The sequence below is a fragment of the Lucilia cuprina genome, chromosome 4 (genome assembly GCF_022045245.1).
Source record: "Lucilia cuprina isolate Lc7/37 chromosome 4, ASM2204524v1, whole genome shotgun sequence".
Taxonomy (NCBI): domain Eukaryota; kingdom Metazoa; phylum Arthropoda; class Insecta; order Diptera; family Calliphoridae; genus Lucilia; species Lucilia cuprina.
The window spans coordinates 88583897-88608037 of NC_060952.1; the positions used below are offsets into that span (position 1 = coordinate 88583897).

A 24141-nucleotide genomic window follows, 5' to 3' on the forward strand; every position below is an offset into this window, starting at 1 on the left:
TAATCTATACAACAAAAAGAAAATTATAATAATATGTTTTATTATATTATTAGTGACAACAAAATATTAACAAAAAAATAATAATAAATATTGCCAAAATTTTATTTAAATTTTAATATAATTTATATGTATTGAATGTATATTTTAAAATATACAGCAAAATAACGAATGCATAATGAAAATTTAAAAAAACATAAACAATTATTATTACTGAGCAAAATATGTAGTTTAAAAAAATACGTATTTATTAAGATTTAAACAAAATATTAAGTTTTTCTTTTTATAATTATTTAAAAAAAAATGTGATTTAAGCGATTTTAAACCAAGTTTTTTTTGCAATTTTCTTTTTTTTTGTTCTTACTCTAGTATTTAGTAACAGTTTGTTTTATTTTCACAATTAATGTAAAATTTTGATGCAATCTTTCTAAAATTAATTAATAAAAAAAATTTACCAAAAATTAAAAAATTGAAAATAAAAAAAACATAATAATATTAATATAAAAGTGCCATTAGGTCTTTAGAATCTTAACTAAAAAAAAAAAAAAAAAAAACACTAACATAAACTACATAAAGAAACAAACTATTTATATAAAAATAAAACATTAACCACATCACAAATACATACATACATATTTTAAAAAAAATTTTTAATTTTATATTGTGGAAAATACAAACAACATAGAAATAGTTGCAATATATTAAATTGTTTAATAATAAAAAGAAAATATTTAAAACATAAAATTATTAAAACAAAACAGGCCCTTTAAAATTGTGAAAATTTTCTTTAAATTTTTTTCAATTAGCTCAAACATTTGAAGCCTCCCGACAGCCTCTGAAGAACTCAGTTTATGACGTCTACCTTGTCTTAATACTCTATTATAAGGTTTTTAAGAAAATGAATTTGTTTAAAATTGTTTCCAACAATTGCATCATTGAATTGTTTATGAACATTCCTAGTTTTCATCAAACTTAACAGTCATTGCTGTTTTAATTTGATGGTCTAGGATAAAGACTATAGGTGATGTTGTTGGTGTAGCAGCGACACGTGTAAAGTCGGTGTTGCTGGGTTGACAATCCTTGTTTGTTGAACTTCGAGTCGTTTCGGTGCGAAGAACCAATTGTCGTGGGAACTATAGGTGATCTTCCGTTTTGCCTAGAATTACATAAGTTTTTAAAATCTATGAGAAATTTAGACTTTAGATTATAATATAGACTATAATGTACACTACAATTTAGATTATACGATAGACTAGTCTATATATAAGACTAACCCAGCAAAAACTTTACTTACCCGATAAATAGGCAAGTAATATTGAAGCAATGTGAAAGTACTTACTTTTCAGGTGAATAACTAGATATTTTTGTTCGATGAGGTTTAAAAAAATAACTGATTACAAAAGTGCTTACCCAAACTTTCAACGGGCTTAAACGTGGCTGTACAGTTATTTTTTGAATTTATTAGTCTTTCCGCTTACTCAGTGCTCCATTAACAGGTTATTTTATAGTACTTTTTGGAATAGATATCAAATATAATTCCAACCACAAATGTTGGATAGTAGCCTTAGATAATTGGACTAATTCTCTAGATAATTGGCTATAAGTCCCATTTAAAAAAATGTAATAATACATTACCAGGTAATGTATTAAATAACTACATTATCTAGATTACTCATTACCAATATTTGAAGACTTTTTGCTGGAAAGTGGTAGTCTAGCCTGTCCTGTCTGCATTATATTCAATAGCTATTGTCTATAGTCTAGTCTGTATATTTATTTGTAGACTAGTTTATAGTCTAGTCTATAGTCTAGTTTAAAGTGTACTTTATAGTATAGTTTATAGTCTAGTCTATAGTCTAGTCTAAAATCTACTCTATAGTCTAGTCTAATCTATAGTCTAGACTAAAGTCTACTTTAAAGTCTAATCTATAGTCTAGTTAAAAGTCTACTCTATAGTCTACTCTATATAGTTTATAGTCTAGTCTATAGTCTAGTCTAAAATCTACTCTATAGTCTAGTCTATAGTCTAATCTATAGTCTAGACTAAAGTCTACTTTAAAGTCTCATCTATAGTCTAGTTAAAAGTCTACTCTATAGTCTACTCTATAATGTAGTCTATAGTCTAGTCTGTAGTGTAATCTATAGTCTATATAGACTGTATTTTACTTTGATCTAGTCTGTAACATTGTCTATATAGTTTGGTCTATGTTATAGACTATAGACTAGTTTATAGTCTAGTTTGTAGTTTTGTCTAAACTATAGTAAAGTCTATAGTTTAATCTATAGTCTAAAGCCAGTTGCGTCTTTGGCCTTGCCTATAACATCTTCTATAGTCAAGTCTATAGTACAGTTTATACTCTAGTCCATAGAAAAGTCTGTTTTTGTAACAGTTCGACTGTGGCCGATAGTTCTATCCTGGGGAAACAACTTTCGATTGATACAGCTGTCACGGTGTTGACAATTTTTGGCCGACTAAAACTCGGTTCATTTCGGAGCTTAGATCCAATTGTAGCGGGAATTAGATATGTCTGTAGTATAGCGTAATAGTCTAGCCTATAGTTTTGTCTATAGTCTAGTGTTTATATACAAGTCTGTAGTCTAGTATATAGTCTATGGTCTTGTTTATAATAATGTCTGTATTCTTGTTTATAGTCTGGTCAATAGTTTAGCTTATTCTATAGTCTAGCCTATAGTTTTGTCTGTAGTCTAGTGTATAGTTTCGTTTATATACAAGTGTGTAGTCTAGTATATAGTCTATGGTCATGTTTATAGTCTGGTCTATAGTCATGTCTAGTCTACAGTCTTCACTGGAGACGTTCTATACCTAGGCCGCTGGTAAAACAGCATTTTCAGTGCAATATCTAAAGGTTTATTAAACATTTTTTCGGTCAAAAGTTTATGAAGGTTTAATTGATTAAATTTCTAGCCTACAGTCTTTACTGGAAACAGTCTATACCTAGGCCGCTGGTATAACAGCATTTCCGTGCAATATCTAAAGATTTATTAAAAATGTTTGAATCAATTTAATTTAATAAATTTAAACATTTATAGTTTTTTAATAACTTTAAATATGAGAGCAAGTATTTTTGAAATTAAACCATTGCTATGTAATTGTATTTTCCCAAAATAATTTTGTTTAAATCCTTTTTAAAACCATAACCAAAATAGAGATTTTTAAAAGAAAACGAAATGATTTAATTATTTCCTAATTTAAAACTATGGCACTCTAGAAGTACATAAATTCATAATAAATTAAAAAAACTAAATAAATTTTCCAATAAATAGTAAACTTTGAGAATATTTATATAAACTTGCTTTCTTATTACTTTTTTTTAAAAACTACAAGATAAAGAAACAAACTTAAACATTATTAAGTAAATTATAAATATTAAGGTTCGTGTCATTTTATAAATGGAAATTCTAAAACAACGATTCTAAATACAACAACAGAAAATAAAATGTTCCCAAAGCAAGTTTATATAAGTGTTTTCCACAGATTGAAAAAAATAAAGCAAATTATAAATTATTTGCAAAAAAACAATACATATTTGGTATGTATTAGTTAAATTTAATATAATAAATATTTTTATTATAAGAAATATCAAATGAAAAGTAGACTGTACATCTTTCTCCCCCTCTTAATTCAATACATATGATAAATGCTGTAAATTATTATAAACTAAATAAAAATCTATATTATTAATATTAATAAAAAATATGCTTAAATTAAAAAAAAAATATCTAAAAAAAACAAAATGGTAGCAAACATTTTGCGCACAAATTTCTCTTGAAAACCTAAATAAAATGCCAAGTTTTTTTTTACAAAAAAAATATGTATACCTAGTTAAAATATTAAAATATTTAAAATAAAAAAAATTTAAAAGAAAGAAGTTTTAAATACTTTCAATTAATTTTTAGAATTTAAAACAAATTTTTAAGTGCCCTGTAAAAAGAAACTAATTTAAATAATACAAAATTTTTGCATTTTTGGCTTTATTCAATAATAATGTATTGTAGTTATTCGAAAAAACCTTTTACAACAATATTAAAATATTTTTTTTTTAAATAAATATATGTAATATATAGTAAAATTAATTCTAAAAAAACAAAAAATTTTTTACATTAAAAACAAAAAGAAAACCAATAAAAAACTAAAGTTTTTTTTCCATGTATTAGCAACGAAATAAATTTCTACAAATACCCAGTATTGTTTTACTGATATTCTTAACGAAAACTTAAATAAAACAAAAAAATAAATAACCAAACCTTCAAATTTAATTAAAATTGTTTAATTAATTAGTTAAAAAAACAAACATTTTAAAATAACCACCTGTATTAAAAAAAAAAAAAAAAAAACAATTATAAAACTCCATTTTTATACATAAATTACAATTTTTAATGGTCATATCTTTGAATGTAGAGAATAATTATTATTATAAAAAAAATAATAATAATAATAAAATAATTAAAAACAAACTTAAAAGCCTGTTACATGAAAACTGTCTGTATTACAAAATATATTCCGTTTATATATTTTACTTATGTATAGTATAATCTTAATGAAAACAAAAATGAGTTTTGAAACAAAAAGTAATAAAACAATTTATATAAAATTACCGTCTAGAGTTTTTCTTTCTTAAAAATTTTATTACATACTTATACATATGTATTCAATTACACTGATATATATACATATATTTACATATAAATTGTATATTTTTATTTAATATTATTTAATTTTTTTATATTTTTAATACCCAATAAAATATACATTATTTTAACATTAAATTTATAAGTTAAAGCACAATATTTTTGTTAAATATATTCGTTATTTTTAAATGAATATTGTTTATTTTTTATTTAATTTCATTTAAAAATTGTTAATTTTTTTCTTAAACATTAAAATCACCTCAAGGTGTTATAAATCAATTATGAAATGTCTGCAAGATAGATAGTTAGTTAGACAGATAGATAGATGGATAGTTAGGTATATGTATAGATAGATAGATAGATAGATAGATAGATAGATAGATAGATAGATAGATAGATAGATAGATAGATAGATAGATAGATAGATAGATAGATAGATAGATAGATAGATAGATAGATAGATAGATAGAGAGATAGGTAGATAGATAGATGATATATAGATAGATAGATAGATAGATGATATATAGATAGATAGATAGATAGATAGATAGATAGATAGATAGATAGATAGATAGATAGATAGATAGATAGATAGATAGATAGATAGATAGATAGATAGATAGATAGATAGATAGACAGATATATAAATATATGCAGAAAGTTATATAGAAATATACAAAATAAAACAATTTGTTGTTCTTTGTTTTATTGCAATTTTTCTTTATTTCGTATTAAGTTTTATTAAACAATTACACTCGATTTTTCACTTAATATATAAAGAAAAGCATCGAAATACCCGGAAGGTAAACATATATTAAAACAATTTGAAAGATGAACTTCATGTGATATCACAGTTTAATTCCTTATAAAAATTATCAACTTACAACCATATATCTTCTCTGTATTTCCGTTTCACCTTAAAATCTTTCATCATTGCTATTGATTCTTCCGCACTTATAGTCAACTGTTTGGACAAGATATTTTGTAATGATTTTTCGATAGATTTAGAAATTTCTCCACCATCAGCACATAAGTATATAATTGTATCTGGTTTCATTAGTAATTCTACTAGTTCCTGAGCATTCGATTCTAAAGATTCTTGTACGTATTGATAACGACCAGTTGGTATACGGGAATATGATTCTGACAAATTATTAAGTACATTATACGATTGCCATTGTAGTAATTGGTCACGCTGTAAAATGGCTTGCTCACTGGTTGCACCTACAAAAAGCCAAGTTGTACCGGGATTAGTTTTATTCTCTTTTAGCATCAGATGTTCTTTATGCTGCAGGAAACCCAAAAATGGTGCCAGTCCAGTACCAATTGCTATTAAAATTTGATTTTGTTCATAATTTTCTTCGGTATAACGAAAATAATTAGGTTCTCTTAAATACATCAAAACTGAAGCAAATTCATTCGTACACTTTTCTTCCAACATCTTCGTTGTAACACCTGGTATTGTTTTTAGAATGGAAAAAATTATTTTTATTTCTTCCCTAGATTTAAATGGACTGTTTACTATAGAGTATGGCCTGGGTAAAAGTCTTGACAAATGCTCAACAATTAAACTAAATGGAGGTTTACATGAAGGACAAAATTTGAGCAAATCGCTTAAAGTTAAACCTTTTTCCATTACAAGTGTATTATAAAATGCAGTTCCTTCCTTTGAGGACAGACTTTTTAGAAATTGGATCTCTTCAGTGTCCGTACAAAATTCGGCCAAACTTCGTATGAAAGTCTTTTTTAATATGGTTTTTAAATTCAGACAATCTCTTAAAATTTCACGTGGCGTTGTTGTTTTAGGTATAAATGTGGGAACTTTAGCAGATTTCTTCGTACATAATTTTGAAATTTCAACAGAACAGATCGTGTCGGCTTTGTTTTCCAAATTTAGAAGATGCAATAATTCATCGCAACTCTCTTTTGTATTGGTGGGTAATATGGCAATAGTGTCACCTGGTTGCCATTCAAATTCCTTTAAATCCTGTAAGTAAAATCATTAATATTTCTTAATTTATTATTTATTTATTTATTTATTTATTTATTTATTTATTTATTTATTTATTTATTTATTTATTTATTTATTTATTTATTTAATAATAAAAAAACTAACGTTTATATCCAGTATTATCTCGCGAATATCCTTTGTATGTATGGTATTATTGGCAGATTCTAATAACATTTGGGAATGTTTAATAGCTACATTTTTTAAAGGAGAACGTGAAAACGGCCATATACAGTCTTTGCATTTCTCTTGCCCATTTTGACTTCCCAATAGCTACAAACATAACAGATACATAATGTAAAATGAAACAAACAGATAGACAGATAGATAGATAGATAGATAGATAGATAGATAGATAGATAGATAGATAGATAGATAGATAGATAGATAGATTGATTGATTGATAGATTGATAGATTGATAGATTGATAGATTGATAGATAGATAGATAGATAGATAGATAGATAGATAGATAGATAGATAGATAGATAGATAGATAGATAGATAGATAGATAGATAGATAGATAGATAAATAGATATATAAATAGATAGATATATAGTTAAATAGATAGTTAATAGATAGATAGATAGATAGATAGATAGATAGATAGATAGATAGATAGATAGATAGATAGATATTTCAAAATGGTTATATTTGTACGAACTTATTTACATACCTGTATTTCACTCCCATATATTATATCAATTGTTAGTTCGGGAACTTTGGCTTCCGTATATTTATCCAATATAAAATCAGACAATTTAATAGTGTCTACCATTGTTTTGAGTTCAAATATCTTTAATTGTTTGATTTTTATTTACATACAAAAAAACGTGTACGATTTCTGACTCAGACAATGAGTGTTGTCAATAATTAATTAAAATCGCTGTATTATAATCCGAAAAATGTTTACAGACATTAAACACAATTAATTATTAAAATAAAAATATTATTTTAATGAGAAAGTATACTTTTCAAATTAATCCTTTTATTTATATTTAAACAATGGCATTATTTCCATTCATTTCCAAGTAGATTTGCTACTAATAAAAAACCTTCAAACTCATTTGAGATGTCACTTTTTTGTTTATTTATTTCATTGTCATCGATTACTTCTAGAATAACACCCACTGATAAATGCCATCACTAATTTGTCAAAAGTGCGACTAATACAATTGGAAAAAATAAAATTTTGTTCTTACTGATTCATTTTATACAATAATTACCAATATAGTACTGAAAAAATGCCAGAAATTACTGAAATTGTTGATAGTGATGAAGAATTTCAAGATGCCGTAAGCGATGAGTCGTCATTAACAAATTCTGGCAGCACAAACCCCTCAACAACAGCGGCATCAGGCGAAACCAAAACTTCCAATGCAGAAATTGTTGAGGAAATAATAAAACAACAAACAAATTTAAAGCTAGATGACGAAGACAAATCAGACAATATTGCCAGTGGTAGTGGTACGGAAAAAACTGAATCCGAATCTGCTCCTGAATATCTGCATGAAGAAATTGACGAAAATGAATTGGCAGAAAAGGAAAAATCTATGACACCAGAGGAGTTAGAAGCTAACAAAGAAAAGGCTGATAAAATGAAATTACAAGCCAACGAACTATTTAAAAACAATCAAGCTGAAGAAGCTATAGACATGTATACGGAAGCTTTAAAAATATGTCCCCTTAAGGCCACAAAAGAGAGGGCAGTATTGTTCGGCAACAGGGCTGCTGCAAAAATTAAATTGGATTCGAAAAAAACTGCCATTGATGATTGCAGTAAAGCAATAGAACTATGGCCAGAATATGTTCGTGCTTTGTTAAGGTAAGATTTTAAAAAATAATTTTCGATACAACCTACACATTCATGTGTCTTTTTAGACGTGCTAAACTTTACGAACATGAAGACAAGTTAGATGAAGCTTTAGCGGACTATAAAAGTGTTTACGAGCTGGATCCTGGTCAAAATGAGGCGCGTGAAGCTATGGTTCGTTTACCGCCTATTATAGAAGAACGCAACGAACGTTTAAAAGCGGAAATGATGGAAAAATTAAAAGATTTGGGAAATATGATATTAAAACCATTTGGTTTATCTACTTCAAATTTCCAAATGCAAAAAGATCCCAATACTGGTTCATACTCAATTAATTTTAACCAAAATAATAGCTAGATAATTGTTAAATAATAATAATTACTACTACGTTGTAATACCTACCTGTTTAAACATAATCTAACTTAAGTTTATTTTTAAAGTAAAATCTTAAAAATATAGTTGTAAAATAAATGAAATGGAAGTAAAAATATTCATGAATTAAACGCCGCTTGATCGTTTTTAAACTATCGTGTTCTGAATTATTTGTTAGATTGCTTTGTTAAAACAACGAAGTTTTGCCTGGCGGTGACTGTCCCCTCTATTGGAGGACCAATGTCAGAAGTTAAGGCCGACCAAGTGGTTAGATATTATTAGTTTATATGAATGTATAGTTTAGATATCCTTCGGAACCTAGACGATGATAGTCTATTAAAATGGAAGCCAAATTCAACAAATTTAATTTTTTGTAATTAAAATTATGAACAATTTATTTCTATCTAAAAACTATACTAATGATATATAATAAAACTAAATAATTTACTATCACAGTTTAAATAAAAGAAATTTCAGTGATTTACTTAATTATTTTTTTTTTTAGTTTTTTTTATTCTTTGCCATACAAGATGTTCTATATGGAAAAAACAAATCTCCAAACTACATAAAAACAAATATGTATGAAATTAGAAAATAATTTAAGCAGAAGTGGTAGCAGCAGCGCTGGTGGTGGCGGCTTGTTCTTCCTTGATGCGATCCTTCTTGAGGGGACCCATGAAGGCCAATTTGTCGGCAGGGGTTTGGAAACGACCATGACCCATTTTGGAGGAGGTATCGATGAACTTGAGTTTGATTTGTTCCAAAGCAGAACGCTTGGTGTGTTTCAACAAAGTCTTACGCAAGGTAAGGACACGTTTCTTGGAACCGATACAGCAGCCCTTGATCATGACGAAATCGTTAGTTACTTCACCATAATGAGGGAAACCACCCATGGGGGTGATGGCCTTGTCGGTCAAATCGTACTCAGTGGAGGCGTTGTTCTTGATAACCTACAAAAAGAACAAGAAGAAAACACAAATTAGTATTTTAAATAAAACCAATAAAATTAATTATATGTTTATATATAAATAATCAGTCCTATCATTTTATATATCATGTGTTAATCAAAAAAGTTTTATTGTTTGATGTCGGTACTTAATGAAGTTATCATCATAGCAAAAGAAAAAGCAATCGTTAATATAACATGATAAAACTATAGAAGCCAAATCATGCTAAAACTAACAATATGCTTGGAAGCAACAAACATAAAAAAGTAATAATTACCTTGCCATCCATGGTGTGGATACCTGCACCAATGCGGTAGATCTTCTTGTTGATTTCGGTACGGTGGTGATAACCCTTTTGACCGGCACGTGCCACAGTGGTGGACACACGAGAAGGATGCCAGGCACCAATACAGGCAACCTTACGCAAACCCTTGTGAGTCTTGCGGGGCAATTTCTTGGTGTGCCAACGGGAAGTGACACCCTTGAAACCTTTACCCTTGGTAACACCAATGCAATCGATCATTTCGTCTTGGCCGAAGACATTGCTGACGGGGATGGGCTTTTCCAAATGTTCCTTAACCCACTTAACCTTATCTTCAATGGAACCACCGTTCAATTGGATTTCCATAACATGAGCCTTCTTTTGGCGTTGCTTGATCAAACGGATCTAAAGAAAGGAAAAGATAAATAAAATGACTATTAGATTTGGATATAAAGTACATATAAATACTCCAGATTTCAAGTGAATATGGGACTGTTTGTGATATGGTTTAACTGTACGATCACTGCCTGAGCGACTACGTACAGTTAGTGGAATATATCAAAAATCGCCACCCGAAGGGCAATTTAATCTGCGACGTTGCGGTTATATAACCGGGCATTGAACATCCCAGCAAGACCGCCTTTTAGGAACTCCTACACTTTGCACCGCCACCAAACCCGAAAGCTCTATAGCAGTACTCGGCGCCAGAGACCAAGGACGTCGCGTTTACAATACAAAAATATATAAAAAAATAAATCTTATAATTACCTGAGTGTGAGCAATAACGCGGATGACCTTGCAGTAACGGAGCATCTTACGGAAATCGTTTTCAATGCTCTTCTTGCCCAAATCATCATTCCATTTCTTGCTGGACTTGGTGAAAGCTTTTCTTTCAGATTTGTACCTGATTATAACAATGAAATCTTGCTTTTAGTTTTAAACTCATTAACTGTTAAAGCGTTTTCTTAGTTCAGCGTATATTTTGAAGACGACGCGTTACGTGAGTGTATGTGTAGTCAACATTTTGAGAAATTCAGTTCCTCTAATAAAATATTTAGCTCCATTGGTTTTTAAGGCCAGAAACACAATTTCATAGCTGTTTTAAAATAAACAAAAGGAAGAGAACCTCATCACGTATAAGTGAGCGGAGATTACAACTTCCCGTCGTGCTCACTGGCAAATAATTCATTAATCCTTATAAACTTCCTTGCGGAAAGTTCTTAGGTTTCATCATTTGAGCTCACACGACCAAAGGAGATTTTAAAAGCTCTCTCAGCAAGCTGATCCAAGAACTTTATATTTTACATCAAATTAAGTAAATTATAAACAAAAAAATCTCAAATCATTTTAATGACCACTACTACTATTCTCAACACATTTTTTAAAACTTTTTTTGCGATCAGAAGGAAGGCAACAGAGACGGTAAAAAATATAATATCCTCATAAGAAGCTCTCAGATACCATCTATCATCATTAAGAAAAAAAGATTTTAATAAATGTGTTTTCATCCACAAAGAGAATGCTACACCACGTGGTCTTTAAAGTGCAAACAAAAAGAGGGAATAAACAACAAACTTACCAGTTCTTGTAAAAACGACGACGGCATTCTTCGGATAAATGTTGAGCCCAGACATTGACCAAGGCACGAAGACCGAAGGGAGTTTCAATGTAACCAACGGCACCAACGACAATCATGGGTGGGGTTTCCAAGACGGTTACAGCTTCTACGACCTCCTTCTTGTTCACCTCTGAAAATATCGTAGAAAAGCAAATATGTTATAGATTGGACGTTTATAACAATTTCTATTTTCAAATTATGGCTTTTGTATAAAAATAACATCAGTCCGCCCTAGTTACTTTATAATCATAGAAATCATTTTTGTTCTAACCATAATAAATTAACTGTTCCTCATCACAGTAATTTTATACATTGCCAATAATTTTTCTTTTTTTTAGATAATACTCACTTGAACCAGGACGATCGGCCTCACGAACAATGTGAGTCATACCAGCTTTGTAGCCCAAGAAGCAAGTCAAATGGACGGGTTTGCTGGCATCATCCTTGGGGAAAGCCTTAACCTTACCACGGTGACGAGCTGAGCGCTTCTTGGGGTAGAAGGCCATGGAACCATGGCGAGGAGCCGAGAATTTACGATGAGACTAAAATAAGATAAGAAAAATAAATTAATCTTCTTTGTACATATTAAAAACTTTAAGGTTATGTCGAAAACAATATGGCTGACATTTTTTTAACACGTGTTTTTTTTCGTTTGCATTAAAAACTAATTAAGAGTTTTAAAAATTAACTGCTTTTAACTAATTTTTAATTATATACACAAAAATTTTTTGTTTAACTACACAAAATTTTCTAAAACTTTATTTCACTTTATCACTTTTAATTATTTTTAACTCACCATATCTCAGTTTCTTATAGACGTCCGTACTTGTCAGACGACGAAGACAAAAAGAAAGTTGGATGCCGGATTCTTCCTGAAGTGAGCTGCAGTTGAATTTCAATGTTGTATAGTAAATTAGCGTTGCCACTAGCAATTTATTTTTCATACCCTGCAGTTACACACATTGTTTGTCAAAATATAAAATGCTTGTCAAAATTGAGTTCATATTGCCTTTGTGACATATATATGCTGCATGGATTTTATATTATTCAATAACATATTGAAATTTAATTTATTTGTTAATAAAATAATGCAAAAAAAAGAAAAAACAATTTTAATGTCAGAAAGTTTAAAATAATACTAAGTTCACACATTCGTATTATTATTTTTCCAAAATATTTTTCAGTCGGAACTACCAAATCAAAAATATTATAATATAATATGTAAACTGTTGTGTAATTGCTTTTCAAAAATTGTGAAAAAAAGATCCCTGTGCGAAAATATTATAAGTAGAAACCTCGAAAAGAAATTTCAAAATGATAAAACTTGATTAAAAAAACTTTTTAAGTCGGAAACATGCTCTTTTATAAATTGCAAATTGTTTCAACAAATTTTCGACAAATCTATTTGCTTTTAAATATTTTCCTAATATGTGTAATATATTTTATTTCATATATTCATGATAATATAAAAAGCTACTCTTGATCGATATAATTTTTAACATAATGAATAAAGATGTTTAAAAATTGCAAATACTTGTGTTAATTGAAAATATATTACAAAAATGTCATTAAAAGTAAACTTTCGTTTTTTACAATCTGGCAATATTTTTTAAACAGAGTCAGCTTGCTACTTTTCCATTTTTACATTGTTCTGTTATCTATATTAATTTCCAAAACTAGAAATTTCCCCTTATTTCTTTGTAAACAATTGTTTTGTTCAACGTACGTGAACAATGCTTTACCATCTGTTATAACATAGATGTTAAGTGAAGAAATAAATCAAAGAAAAGCCACACATTTATTTAAATATTAAGAAAAATGGACTGGACAAGAACAGAAATCAGTAATTTAATAAGTTTATATAGACAATACGAGTGTCTATGGAATACTAGCCATGAGGATTACAATAATTACGAAGTCAAACAAAATGCTTGGCAGGATATAGCGGCCTCATGTGACAAAGAAGTGGACGAAGTTAAGAAAAAACTTAAAAATTTACGATCGGCTTATGTTTCGGAGAAAAAGAAATCGGAAAAATCCAAGGATCATGGTATCGATTACAAACCCAATCTGTTCTATTTCAATGAATTAGAATTTTTAGACACGGTTGTCGTATTGAGAAAGTCAACATTGTCACCTACAGCAACACAGTCTGTTCTTTCAGTGCGTAACAAAGTAGACAATTTGAATGGTAAACGTAAACATAAAATTGTTAAGCTCGATAGGAAATCTCTTCGAGATATAAAATTTAATAATGCTCTTGATGCCATATTAGCTTCGGTAAAACAGCAACAAACTCAGCCAACAGTCAATAACAGTGTCGGCAGTGTCGAGGATGATAATTTATTTAGTTCTTTTGGTAAAACAACAGCACTGCAATTACAACAATTGCCAGTGGATAAAGCTACCGAGACAATGGCTGCCATTTATCAACTGGTGGCGAAAAAAACACTAGATTCGTTGCAAAAATCAGTGGGAAATAAAGCAAATATAAAACGAACTAATGGCGTAATATCATTTGAAACTATGAGTCCTTAAAGTTAAATATAAATGCTAGTTATTAGTAAATACTATAAGTTTGTAGTTTGCCTGTTAATTTGGACTACTTTTGAAATTTTTAAATGTTTTCAATATGAGAGGAAAAATTAGCAGGGTTCCTGTTAGTCCTTAAGTTCTTAGAATAAAATCTTCAATTATAAAACTTTATTATAACTGTAATATATGTTTTCATTTTAAACATATTTTTATAATTTTATCACAATCTAATAAAATTATTTCGATGGACATTTTTTCTTTCGTAATGAAACCTTAGTAAATTTTTAATGAAATTTTGTAAATTTAATAAATAAACTAAATAATCTTAATAGGAGCGAGTTATTCTAAAAATTTAAATTAGCAAAAAAAATCTTGAAAACTTTGCTAATTAGTGTTGTTAACTTTACATGTAAATCGAAAAACAAAACAATTTGTATACATTTTCGCCAGTTTTCTGAAATAAACATATTTGACTATGTTTAGTTCGCATAATTATTTAAAAAGAAAAACTCCAGAACAGGGAATAAATCGTCAAGAATATATAGAACATTTAGTGGAAGAATATTACACCACTACTAATGTGGGCAAGTTGAAAACACATCAAAATAATGGTTTTGAATGGTATTATTTATAAATAAATGTTAATATTTAATTTTTTCACAATTTTAGAAGCTCAAGAACAAGTATCAGCCAATTTAGCTAATTTTGCCTATGACCCCATTAATTGGGATTACCTTAAAACTGCGGAAGTTTTAAAATTATTTTTTGAACTACTAGAGTTGCCTAATGAAAAATTGCAATTACACGGTTCGGCAGGATTGTGTAATATTTGTTTGGGTAAAGTATTTCTTTTACAACAAATTAACTACGCTAACGAATTCTTAAATTTCAGATAAACAAGCCCTCAAATATATAATTAAGGCCGATAATTTCTACAAACTTAAGAATCTATTATTGAAAACTACAAATTTGAATATTGTGCTAAACAGTTTGACGTTGTTGTATCAATTATTAAGCAACTTGCCACCAACTAAAAATTGTATTTTATGTGCCACTATTTTAAAAAAAATCCAACATTTCAAGACTGTTTACGAAAAAGATCAACGTATTGTTAATATTTGCAACCTAATAATAGCAGAGTTTGGACAACGCCATGAATTTATTGAAGTTAACACACAGTTGCCTACAAATGACCAGAGGGTTGAGTAAACAACATCAAACAATATTCAAAGTTCCAGAATTGAAAGTTATTAAACGTTTCACACAAAAAGATTTGGACGATTTTTCACAATTAACAGGAGACTTTAATTATATACACTCGCAACTGGTGCCCAGGGAGAAACGCAAAGTTCATGGTGCTCTATTAAATGCCATTGTTGCTGGCATTATAGGCACACAATTTCCCGGTGCTGGTAGCATAGTACTTGAACAAAACTTTTCATTTCCCAATCCCTGTCGCATAGACATAGATTGTGAGTTTATTCTACAAGTACAACAGGAACGTAAAATTTCTATTGTTTCCTATGAATGTAAACAGAATAATCAGATTGTTTTTAAAGGTCTGGCTAAATTATTATTGTTAAACAATAATAAACATGATAAAAATAAAGATAGTTTTAATGATTAAAATAAGTGTTACTTTATTTCTTGGAACGTTTGCCTTCACCCTTCTTGGGTGGTGCTTTACCTCTCAATTTACGCAAACGTTTCATTTCTTCTTTGAAATCTTGATGCTCATCACGGAATAAACCATATTGCCTAAGATTCATCATTAGCAAATGGGTTTCTACATGACGGGGATACCAATTCACTACATAGTCACGTTTATGCACTGGCTCCTCACTAAACATACGAATTACCTAAGAAATAGTGTAAATGCTTTAGTATACACATCCCATAATGTTGCGGCCAAATTTTACTTACCTTCATGGATTTATCGTTGGTTGTGCGTGCCACTTCACCAAATATACGATTTGACAAATAATTCATGCGCCTAGCATATTGGGTTCCCAGCTTTACTAAGTCTGTGTATTTGTTAGCTGACATATTTCTTTTGTTTTATAAATTTAATAAAATTTTCTAATTTTTACTGTATTTTTTTGTATTAAATCTTTGTAAATTTTAGGGTTATGTCACTAAAAACTATCTCACGTCTCTGTTTTAGTAATTATTTATCAGCTGTTTTAAAATCAGGGTTGTTATGACATTAATTATTAACCCATAACAGGTTAAACAGTAATTTTTCGGCAATAGAATTTATATTAGGGTTCTAATAATCGAACAATCGACTTTTTGTCGATAGTCGATAATTCGACTATCGTCTGTGAAAAAAGTCGAAAAGTCGACTTTGTGAATTAAAGTCGAAAAAAGCCGAAAAGTCTGAAAGTCGAAAAGTCGGAAAAAGTCGAAAAGTCGAAAATTGTAGAAACAAGTCAAAAATTTTAAAAAAGTGGAAAAAAGTCAAAAACTCAAAAATAGTCGGAAAAACTCGAAAAAAATCAAAAAATAGTCGGAAAAAAGTAGAAAGAAGTCGAAAAAAGTCAAAAAGTCAAAAAAATCGAAGTCAAAAAAGTCGACTATTTATAAAATACTTATAGTCGAAAAGTCGACTTTTATTTAAATGAAAAAAGTCGAAAAGTTGAAAAATCGACTTTTCATAAAATGCAAAAAGTCGACTTTTAACTAAATGAAAAAAGTCGAAAAGTCGACTTTTCGTTTCAACTGTAGAACCCTAATTTATATACATAATAATAACAAATCAACTTAACGGTTTTTTTAATAAAAAACTGAAAACAATTAGTTTCTATGCTGTTCTTGTTTTCACAAAAGTTTAACATTCAATTAAAGCTTAAAGAATTTGTTCAAATTTGTTTTTTTTTTGTTTATTATAACTTAAATTGTTAATTATTTAAATACTAATTTTAATCAGGGTTATTTACATTTTCTTTTATATGTTAATGTTTAATATATTTTTAAAACAAACAATTACGTGTATAATAAATACTTTGTCAATTATTAATAACAATTTAATAGATTTTTTTTTGAGGAGTAAAGTTGTACAAAAAAAGTTCTTCAATAGCAGGTATATAGAATCATTTGGCAACAAATTTCTAACTCAAGACTAACTCAAGACTATAGTCTAGTTTATAGTATACACTATAGTCCAGTCTATTGTCTATATTCATAGTGTTGACTGTAATATATTGTATTGACTATAGCTTAGTCTGCAATCATGACTACAGTTTAGTCTATAGTCTTGATTATAGTTTAACCTCAGAGTTGACTATAGTATTTAGTTTGAACTATAGTTTGTCTATAGTCTTGACTCTTGTTGATTATAGTTTAGTCTAGTATATATTCTTGATTAAACTCCATTTTATATTAAGTTTTTAGTCTTGATGTTGGTCTATTCTATATATAGGCTTACTCCCTTTTTCACAAACAATATTTTTATTTTATAAATGGTTTATAAATTAGATTTTGTATGTAAATTTTGTTTTATAAACATTTTATAAATAAAAAATTTTGTTTGTGAATAATGGGGTTAGTCTATAGTCTTGACTATAATATAGACTATAATCCTATTTCTAGTCATGATTAATAGTCTACTAGTCTGTAATCTCAAGACAAGTTATAAGTTATGTCTATAGACTTGACTATAGTCCATAGAATATACATATTTAGGTAAATATTCTGTTATATTTTCAAAAACTTTGAATACATATGTATATTGCATTTCATTTTGAAATTCGAATATGTATAAAAAAATTAGCCAATTATGTTTTATTTCTACATAACTTCTCCTCATAAATATACGTACATATATATAAATAAAATAAAAAAAAATGTGTTAGGACGCTACAGTTTAAATTGTGTTAAAATCTAGTTTAAAATATTATTTTTGTTAATCATCAAACACCCTATTAAATAAATCTCTTACATTTTACCTAACTAACTTAAAACTGATAATATACTCAATTCAATCAAACTGTTTCTATAGCCCCCTTACGTCTAGCATTTATTTGACCAGAAGATGACGAAGATGAAGCACCATCATCGTTTGCCATAAAGGAAGTTTCTTCAGATGAGTTTTGTTGATGTATAACAACCTCTTTGGAGTGTGCAGCAGCACCGTTAACTTGTGCCAGTAGAGAATTGTCACGCGGCGATGCATTGTGTATAGAAATTTGATCAAAATTTAATGCCCTCGAGGGTGTATGACAACGTGAGCCAGCATTCGAGGTAGTGGAGACAGGTCTACCGCCATGTGGACTATTGTTGCGTGAATGTTGAAAATCTTCTAAAGGTATTTCCTCAGATCTGTTAGTTAGAAACAGGTTAGCTATTTTACATAGCACAATTAAAAGTAAATTACCTTGGTCTTGGCATTCTAGGACTATTGTCACGGGATGATCTTTGCTGTGAATTGTCTCTTGAATGTGCAGAACTTTTGCCACCGCCACTACTGGGAGATTGTGAGTGTTCTCGTTGTGGTGAACCATTGTTAGAATCACCCAGATTTGGAGCATTTGTATTGGAGGTACGACGACGTGAACGTCCAGCATTTTCATTACGGATACTTAAAAAATTAACAAACAATTTGATTGTTTCGACTTAAAATTTATAAAAAATAACTTAAGATTTATGAAAATAGCTACCCCTCTATTGAACGATTTTGCGCCATTTGTATGCGACTTACACCACCAGCTACAATGTTATCACGTCGTAGGGCAGCCGCAAATCCAGGAACTCTACTGGTGGCCGAAAAAATAGGTCTATGCTCACGTGATGATCTAGAACTGGAACTGCCACTAGCACCACTGGCAGTTCTGAGACCAGCTACCGCATATACCGGAGAGTCTACAACTTGACCCGGCATTTCAATCATTTGAGCAATTTGATACATTTTCTTTTGTCTTGCTTTACTGCGTCCTTTGGTTAGACGTTGTTTTGCCGCCATACAACGTATATGATCGTCAAATAGAAATTTGGCCGATATTAAAGGAGTACGATTATGAGTAGCGCCACCACGATGAACGGTAATATGTAGACAACGACTGTCATCTTTATCACCTACCACCTCAACATCTTGAAGGAAACCCACAAATTTGGCAACACCCCAGCCTAAGAGTTTAGCATCCGGTTCAACTAATATCAATTGTAATGAGTCTATCACCAGAAAACGTCTCTGTTTAACATTGTCCTTAGCAATTACGGTGCAAGCAATTAAATCGCTATTGTCTGAAATTAAGAAAATAGTACAAGTTTACAAAAATTTAAGTTTTTTTGAACAAAGTGTAAACCTACTTAAATCCAAAACATTATCCACTTGCACGAGATTTAACGAATTCGTCAAAGGCAGCATTGTTTCTTTTTCATTTAGAAATTGTTGGCACGTTTTACGTAATAGGAAAAATACTCTTATGGCCCGTCGGGCTTTTTCCACTTCACCACAGGGTAAACGTCTTGTAAACGGTATCCCCGTTAATGGTGTACCGGTGGGTGGTAATAGTATTGTCGAATCCATGCATAAAAATTCAACATTTAATTGTGTTTTACGCATTTCATTGTACTCATCTTCGAATAAATCTAAGAAAATATCTTCAGATTTATAGAAATTACGCAATACTGACATCGATTGATTTCGTGCAGCAAATAGTAAATCCTGTTGCGTTTCGGTAATACATGTTGTAGTTGGAATATCATCGTTTTGATTATTCGATTTGGTGAATGTCACCAATAGTTGTAGAGCAATTTCAATAGTTATTAAACGTATGCGACAAGCTTGCAAATGGAAGAGAGAGAGAGAGAGTTAGATAACAATGCAATTTATTAATATTTAAAACGAAAATTCAAAATTTTAAATAAATATTAAGTTTCACAAAGATTGACTCTAGTCTATAGTATTGAATATAGTTTAGTCTGTGTTGTTGATCATAGTTACTATATACTTACATGGTTGATTCGCTAACGTTATGATATTTAATAAACGTTCTATTAATTCAGTTTTATAACTTAAAGAACCATTGCCTGATTTCGATAGAACTTGATGGAACCAATCATTTTTAACACCTGAAATTTACACAAAATATTAGTTTGGCATTTTATAAAGCTTATAAAAACCATAAATGTAAACCAAAATTTCAAATGAAGTTTAAAACAAAATGAATTTTTTAAGTTAGTTATAAAGCAAGTTAATTCACATACCATCTATAGAAGATAGATTATTTATTAAACATACAAAACAACAAGCAGCATGAATAGTAAAAGAAGGAAAAGGAAAATTTGAAATTGTTACAAATGAATGATGTTTAAAAATGATTAACTTATTGAAATATTTAATACTATACCTCTATTAAAGCTCATGGCATATATTAAACACAAGGCTAATAAGGCCAAATAATCATTTTCGCTACAATCTAATGCTGACATAACAGTGTCCAAAAATGGTCGATGTAAGGTGGAGGTTAGTGAATTTGCTGCTGTTGGTGAGGTTAGTTGTTGTAATTTTTCTTTTTCCTCATCGGTGATATTGGCTAATTTAATATTGCTTATTAGTGTTGAAGTTTCAGAATTTTCTAATGCTTCTGTTGAACTGTGCACATCGGTTTCTTCTATAGGTTGTGTGGTCGATGTTGATGATGTTGTTAAATTATCTGCTACAATACCGCTTGAAGTAGAACTAGAAGCTACCAGACTTTCTTCGGTTGTTTCTTCACCATATGAATAGCCTGAAGAGTTGGCTGCTGTATCTAAAGCTTGTTCTAAACTTTCACGTGGTTCGGTAAAACTGGGCACTACCGCCTCACGATGTTCAACATATGCATTTAATACCGCTGCCGCACCCTCTTTAAATACAGTATTATCACCATTTAGTATAACCCAAGCTAAGGCATGAACTAAAGGTGAATGTGTTACAACAAGAAATACAAGTGATAGCAAATATAATGCAACTATGGAAGATACACGAGGATTTTGCATTTCTTGTATATCAATATCAACGTTACGATTTAAAACAGCTGCCAAATTTTGTGTGACCACCGCCAGGGAAGGTGGTGGCGGCGCAGGAGTTAATGAAAATATGTATAAGGGCACAAAGAGTTTGTGCAGTAAATGTTCGGTTAAGACAGCATTTAAATCGTTTATTTCCAGGAGAAGAATATCATTTAGATAATGTAGATGATCTAAATGTTCGGCGACTAAATTGGAAAGTTTTTGATTAGATTGGTGGCTAAAATTAAAAAAATATATATGATTTTAATATAATTTCTTTAAATCCTTGTAATAAGCGATAAATTTGAAGTGAAAAACATACTCAATATCAGTGCGTACACATGTATCCAGTTCCAATATATGTTTACCAATAAACCATACTAAATTACTGAAATAAGGAGCAGCCGTTCTACAATAAAATAACAATATAATTTAGTTATCATTTAGAAATTTATAAAAATATATTTATGTCTCAACAAACTTACTTGTCTCTTATAAAACGCAACATGCTAGCATTTTGTACTTTATAAACATTTAAAGAAATAGTACGTACAGCTATACGCACCATACTTTCAGGATGATTAAAAAACTTAATTGCTTCTGTGTACAAAGGAAAATCATTTGTATGCTAAACAAAAAAATAAGAAAAAAATAAAACAAATTTCAAACTATTAATAACCAATTCAAACATACCTCATTATAAAAGAAATGTATTGTATGGGTATTTAGTTTTAAACTTAAAGTTTTCAAAAATAATATATAATAGCCCATAACATCTTCATCGGAGAAATCAAATTTATGCACTATAATCGAGTTGACATGATTATTGCTCAAAAGATAATCTAAACAAAGAAAAGGCATTTAATATTTTCTACATAATATTAATAATAATCTAAAAAAAACTTACACAATGAGGTTTCATTTCTGATATTTTCAAATAAAATATTTAATGTTTGCAATAGCTGTACACACACAAAACTAGAACCGCCACTTTTTTGACGCATTATATGCAAAAAATAGGACAGCATATTTTTCTCAAGGAAAAAACTATAAAGAAAGTTCAAATGTTCACAGATAATGCATTATTAGTTGCATAAATAAATGTTTTGTTTTTTTCTATTTACTTACTCAAATACTGAAGAATCATGTTGATCGCCCCATATTAGAATCTCTGCTATACAGCGTAATGATTCCACTAATAAGCCTCTATTGTTTTCAGATACCGTGGTATTCTTTTCTAGGATACTGTATAAATATTTCAGGTGATCGAGTGATAGACGATTTTTAGGTTTATTCCAACCTCCACCAAACCAGCTACGGCTTCGAAACATAATTTTCTGAAATTTTTTTTGTTTAATGCGTTGTTTTCTTTTCTGTTAGAAGGGGTAAGTAAAAGCTGCACTTAGTTTTCCACTATATTTCTTCCAGCAGCACTTTATTATTGGCGTTTATAATAAAATGTTATTGTTGTTATTAAATAAATTTTTGATTTATCTATATTGTTATATATTTAACTAGTATTTTTTATAATCTATTTTGTATATTTTAATTAATTTCTATTTGGGATACTTTTTTTCTTTCTTCGCAGCAGCAGTGAAAAATTTCTGAAACGTCAAGTAGAGCACAATAGAAGAACAGCTGATTACCAAATAAAAGGTTCCCTATAAGGCAAATTCACATAAGGTGGCGACAGTTCGTCAACAACAATACAAGGCGAATTCACATAAGGTGGTGGCCAAGGTATGTATATATTTGGTAATACACTTTTGATTTTTTTTTACATCTAGTTTGACAGCATGCTGGCACTTTTAAGACAGTATGCGTACTGTCAAACTTCATATATAAAAATTAAATGAATTCGTTCTGTTTTTTTTTCAGATTTTGCCGATGACACTATCTTATAATTAATATATTTTGAGTCAGTCAGTTAGTAACCATGGCATAATTAGACAGGTGAATGCATCACTAGAACAATAAGATGTATATTTTTTTTGTACTAGAATCAGACTAATTGCCAAAAATTACATAAGAAATGTAAACAAATACAATCGATAACATGTAAACAATAACAACTTTTGATATTAAGCACAAAATAAAGAAAATTAATCAGCTGTTTTACCTTACTTTATTACTGCCATGTCAGAACTTTAAATATATAGAATATAATAACATAGAATAACATTCTGTAGAAAATTGTTTCAAAATCTCTCTACCAAATTTTATGAGAATCGGTTGTTGTTGTAACAGCTCGACTGTGGCCGATAGTTCTTTCCTGGGGAAAAAACTTTCGGTTGATACAGCTGTCGCTGGGTGGACAATCTTTGGCCGAGTATGACTCGGGTCGTTCCGGAGCAAAGATCCAATTGTCGTGGGAAGATCCAATGAGGATCGGTCTTCATGTATGGCTCTTACTTGTTGGAATGTAGAATCTAAAACCATAAAATTCGATTTTATTAAGAAATCTGGGGGGTCTCTAGAATGTTATTCACCCTTATTCTGCATTTCGAGTATGTTTACGCATTCAGTTACGCAATGATCGGGAAAAGGTTTTCCAACAAAAAACTGAATCGTAAGAAAAATGAGAAGCAATTCAATTTCGTTTTAATGCTTTGCGATTGTGTGTATTCTGATCGTAATTACGTTTTTGTAATTTATTTTTTATGTGGCGGAGAGTCGAATCGAAATGCAGAATACCAAAGTTGCAACACTTAAAAAATTTCGATTCAAATTGAAATGCAGAACAGGGGCCATTATCAAAAAACATAATGATATCGTTAAAACGAATTTCTATAAATATTCCAAACAAGTAGGAAAGTATAGTCGGACATGGCCGACCATATAATACCCTACACCATGACTATATTTTAAAAATTTTTATAAAGAATCTTTTATGTTGAATATTACCATAATTCCAAAATATTTAAGCAAATATTAAACAAAAATTTC

General features: G+C 29.5%; 7 protein-coding genes and 1 non-coding gene across 11 annotated transcripts; 3 read left to right on the forward strand and 5 right to left on the reverse strand.

Annotated features, from left to right (window-relative positions):
* Window positions 1-5342: 5342 nt before the first annotated feature.
* On the reverse strand, window positions 5343-7673 carry LOC111676765 (methionine synthase reductase). The gene is made up of 3 exons (XM_023437742.2): window positions 7332-7673; window positions 6764-6928; window positions 5343-6634 (listed from the first exon to the last, which is right to left on the reverse strand). The coding sequence occupies exons 1-3, from the start codon at window positions 7431-7433 to the stop codon at window positions 5528-5530; spliced, it is 1374 nt and encodes a 457-aa protein (XP_023293510.2). The 5' UTR covers window positions 7434-7673; the 3' UTR covers window positions 5343-5527.
* Window positions 7674-7787: 114 nt separating this feature from the next.
* On the forward strand, window positions 7788-8840 carry LOC111676764 (tetratricopeptide repeat protein 1). The gene is made up of 2 exons (XM_023437741.2): window positions 7788-8480; window positions 8537-8840. Exons 1-2 carry the CDS (start codon window positions 7900-7902, stop codon window positions 8823-8825), a joined length of 870 nt encoding a protein of 289 aa, XP_023293509.2. The 5' UTR covers window positions 7788-7899; the 3' UTR covers window positions 8826-8840.
* Window positions 8841-9317: 477 nt separating this feature from the next.
* LOC111676763 (60S ribosomal protein L3) lies at window positions 9318-12614 on the reverse strand. Of its 2 annotated transcripts, XM_023437740.2 has the most exons (6): window positions 12464-12612; window positions 12017-12209; window positions 11629-11797; window positions 10818-10953; window positions 10065-10454; window positions 9318-9790 (listed from the first exon to the last, which is right to left on the reverse strand). In XM_023437740.2, exons 1-6 carry the CDS (start codon window positions 12464-12466, stop codon window positions 9440-9442), a joined length of 1242 nt encoding a protein of 413 aa, XP_023293508.1. In that variant the 5' UTR covers window positions 12467-12612; the 3' UTR covers window positions 9318-9439. The 2 variants fall into 2 exon arrangements, with proteins under 2 accessions (XP_023293508.1, XP_046804429.1); XM_046948473.1 differs by lacking the exons at window positions 9318-9790; window positions 10065-10454; window positions 10818-10953 and adding an exon at window positions 10969-11341 and having other exon boundaries at window positions 12464-12614.
* Window positions 11885-11965, reverse strand: LOC111676770. Its single transcript, XR_002762541.1, has one exon. It is a non-coding gene; the product is annotated as a small nucleolar RNA U43 (small nucleolar RNA).
* A 729-nt stretch (window positions 12615-13343) lies between the features above and the next one.
* On the forward strand, window positions 13344-14478 carry LOC111676767. The gene has a single exon (XM_023437744.2). The coding sequence runs from the start codon at window positions 13486-13488 to the stop codon at window positions 14203-14205; it is 720 nt and encodes a 239-aa protein (XP_023293512.2). The 5' UTR covers window positions 13344-13485; the 3' UTR covers window positions 14206-14478.
* A 49-nt stretch (window positions 14479-14527) lies between these two features.
* LOC111676761 (armadillo repeat-containing protein 7) lies at window positions 14528-15546 on the forward strand. Of its 2 annotated transcripts, none has more exons than XM_046949758.1 (3): window positions 14528-14813; window positions 14872-15039; window positions 15095-15546. In XM_046949758.1, the coding sequence occupies exons 1-3, from the start codon at window positions 14678-14680 to the stop codon at window positions 15409-15411; spliced, it is 621 nt and encodes a 206-aa protein (XP_046805714.1). In that variant the 5' UTR covers window positions 14528-14677; the 3' UTR covers window positions 15412-15546. The 2 variants fall into 2 exon arrangements, with proteins under 2 accessions (XP_046805714.1, XP_023293506.2); XM_023437738.2 differs by having other exon boundaries at window positions 14528-14786.
* Window positions 15547-15749: 203 nt separating this feature from the next.
* LOC111676762 (28S ribosomal protein S33, mitochondrial) lies at window positions 15750-16346 on the reverse strand. Its single transcript, XM_023437739.2, has 2 exons — window positions 16126-16346; window positions 15750-16061 (listed from the first exon to the last, which is right to left on the reverse strand). The coding sequence occupies exons 1-2, from the start codon at window positions 16246-16248 to the stop codon at window positions 15843-15845; spliced, it is 342 nt and encodes a 113-aa protein (XP_023293507.1). The 5' UTR covers window positions 16249-16346; the 3' UTR covers window positions 15750-15842.
* Window positions 16347-17937: 1591 nt separating this feature from the next.
* LOC111676757 (protein CLEC16A homolog) lies at window positions 17938-22781 on the reverse strand. 2 transcript variants are annotated; one of them, XM_046949427.1, is made up of 12 exons: window positions 22324-22781; window positions 22103-22242; window positions 21889-22037; window positions 21681-21823; window positions 21518-21604; window positions 20553-21433; window positions 20410-20412; window positions 20158-20274; window positions 19510-19986; window positions 18861-19443; window positions 18578-18781; window positions 17938-18522 (listed from the first exon to the last, which is right to left on the reverse strand). In XM_046949427.1, exons 1-12 carry the CDS (start codon window positions 22524-22526, stop codon window positions 18186-18188), a joined length of 3324 nt encoding a protein of 1107 aa, XP_046805383.1. In that variant the 5' UTR covers window positions 22527-22781; the 3' UTR covers window positions 17938-18185. The 2 variants fall into 2 exon arrangements, with proteins under 2 accessions (XP_046805383.1, XP_023293502.2); XM_023437734.2 differs by lacking the exon at window positions 20410-20412.
* Window positions 22782-24141: the final 1360 nt, after the last annotated feature.

What these genes read in the sequence shown, in the direction of transcription:
- LOC111676761 (XM_046949758.1), top strand. Translation starts at nt 14,678, where the DNA reads ATGTTTAGTTCGCATAATTATTTAAAAAGAAAAACTCCAGAACAGGGA. An exon ending in GAAAACACATCAAAATAATG is followed by an intron (nt 14,814 to 14,871) that starts GTTTTGAATGGT and finishes TCACAATTTTAG; the next exon opens with AAGCTCAAGAACAAGTATCA. An exon ending in ATTGTGTAATATTTGTTTGG is followed by an intron (nt 15,040 to 15,094) that starts GTAAAGTATTTC and finishes CTTAAATTTCAG; the next exon opens with ATAAACAAGCCCTCAAATAT.
- LOC111676762 (XM_023437739.2), bottom strand. Translation starts at nt 16,248, where the DNA reads ATGTCAGCTAACAAATACACAGACTTAGTAAAGCTGGGAACCCAATAT. An exon ending in CCAACGATAAATCCATGAAG is followed by an intron (nt 16,062 to 16,125) that starts GTAAGTAAAATT and finishes ACTATTTCTTAG; the next exon opens with GTAATTCGTATGTTTAGTGA.
- LOC111676767 (XM_023437744.2), top strand. Translation starts at nt 13,486, where the DNA reads ATGGACTGGACAAGAACAGAAATCAGTAATTTAATAAGTTTATATAGA.
- LOC111676757 (XM_046949427.1), bottom strand. Translation starts at nt 22,526, where the DNA reads ATGTTTCGAAGCCGTAGCTGGTTTGGTGGAGGTTGGAATAAACCTAAA. An exon ending in CAGAAATGAAACCTCATTGT is followed by an intron (nt 22,038 to 22,102) that starts GTAAGTTTTTTT and finishes TTCTTTGTTTAG; the next exon opens with ATTATCTTTTGAGCAATAAT. An exon ending in TGTGTACGCACTGATATTGA is followed by an intron (nt 21,434 to 21,517) that starts GTATGTTTTTCA and finishes TTTTAATTTTAG; the next exon opens with CCACCAATCTAATCAAAAAC.
- LOC111676763 (XM_023437740.2), bottom strand. An exon ending in GGCCGATCGTCCTGGTTCAA is followed by an intron (nt 11,798 to 12,016) that starts GTGAGTATTATC and finishes CGATATTTTCAG; the next exon opens with AGGTGAACAAGAAGGAGGTC. An exon ending in CGTCGTTTTTACAAGAACTG is followed by an intron (nt 10,954 to 11,628) that starts GTAAGTTTGTTG and finishes TGTTATAATCAG; the next exon opens with GTACAAATCTGAAAGAAAAG.
- LOC111676764 (XM_023437741.2), top strand. Translation starts at nt 7,900, where the DNA reads ATGCCAGAAATTACTGAAATTGTTGATAGTGATGAAGAATTTCAAGAT. An exon ending in TATGTTCGTGCTTTGTTAAG is followed by an intron (nt 8,481 to 8,536) that starts GTAAGATTTTAA and finishes GTGTCTTTTTAG; the next exon opens with ACGTGCTAAACTTTACGAAC.
- LOC111676765 (XM_023437742.2), bottom strand. Translation starts at nt 7,433, where the DNA reads ATGGTAGACACTATTAAATTGTCTGATTTTATATTGGATAAATATACG. An exon ending in TATATGGGAGTGAAATACAG is followed by an intron (nt 6,929 to 7,331) that starts GTATGTAAATAA and finishes TTATGTTTGTAG; the next exon opens with CTATTGGGAAGTCAAAATGG. An exon ending in AGATAATACTGGATATAAAC is followed by an intron (nt 6,635 to 6,763) that starts GTTAGTTTTTTT and finishes TTTTACTTACAG; the next exon opens with GATTTAAAGGAATTTGAATG.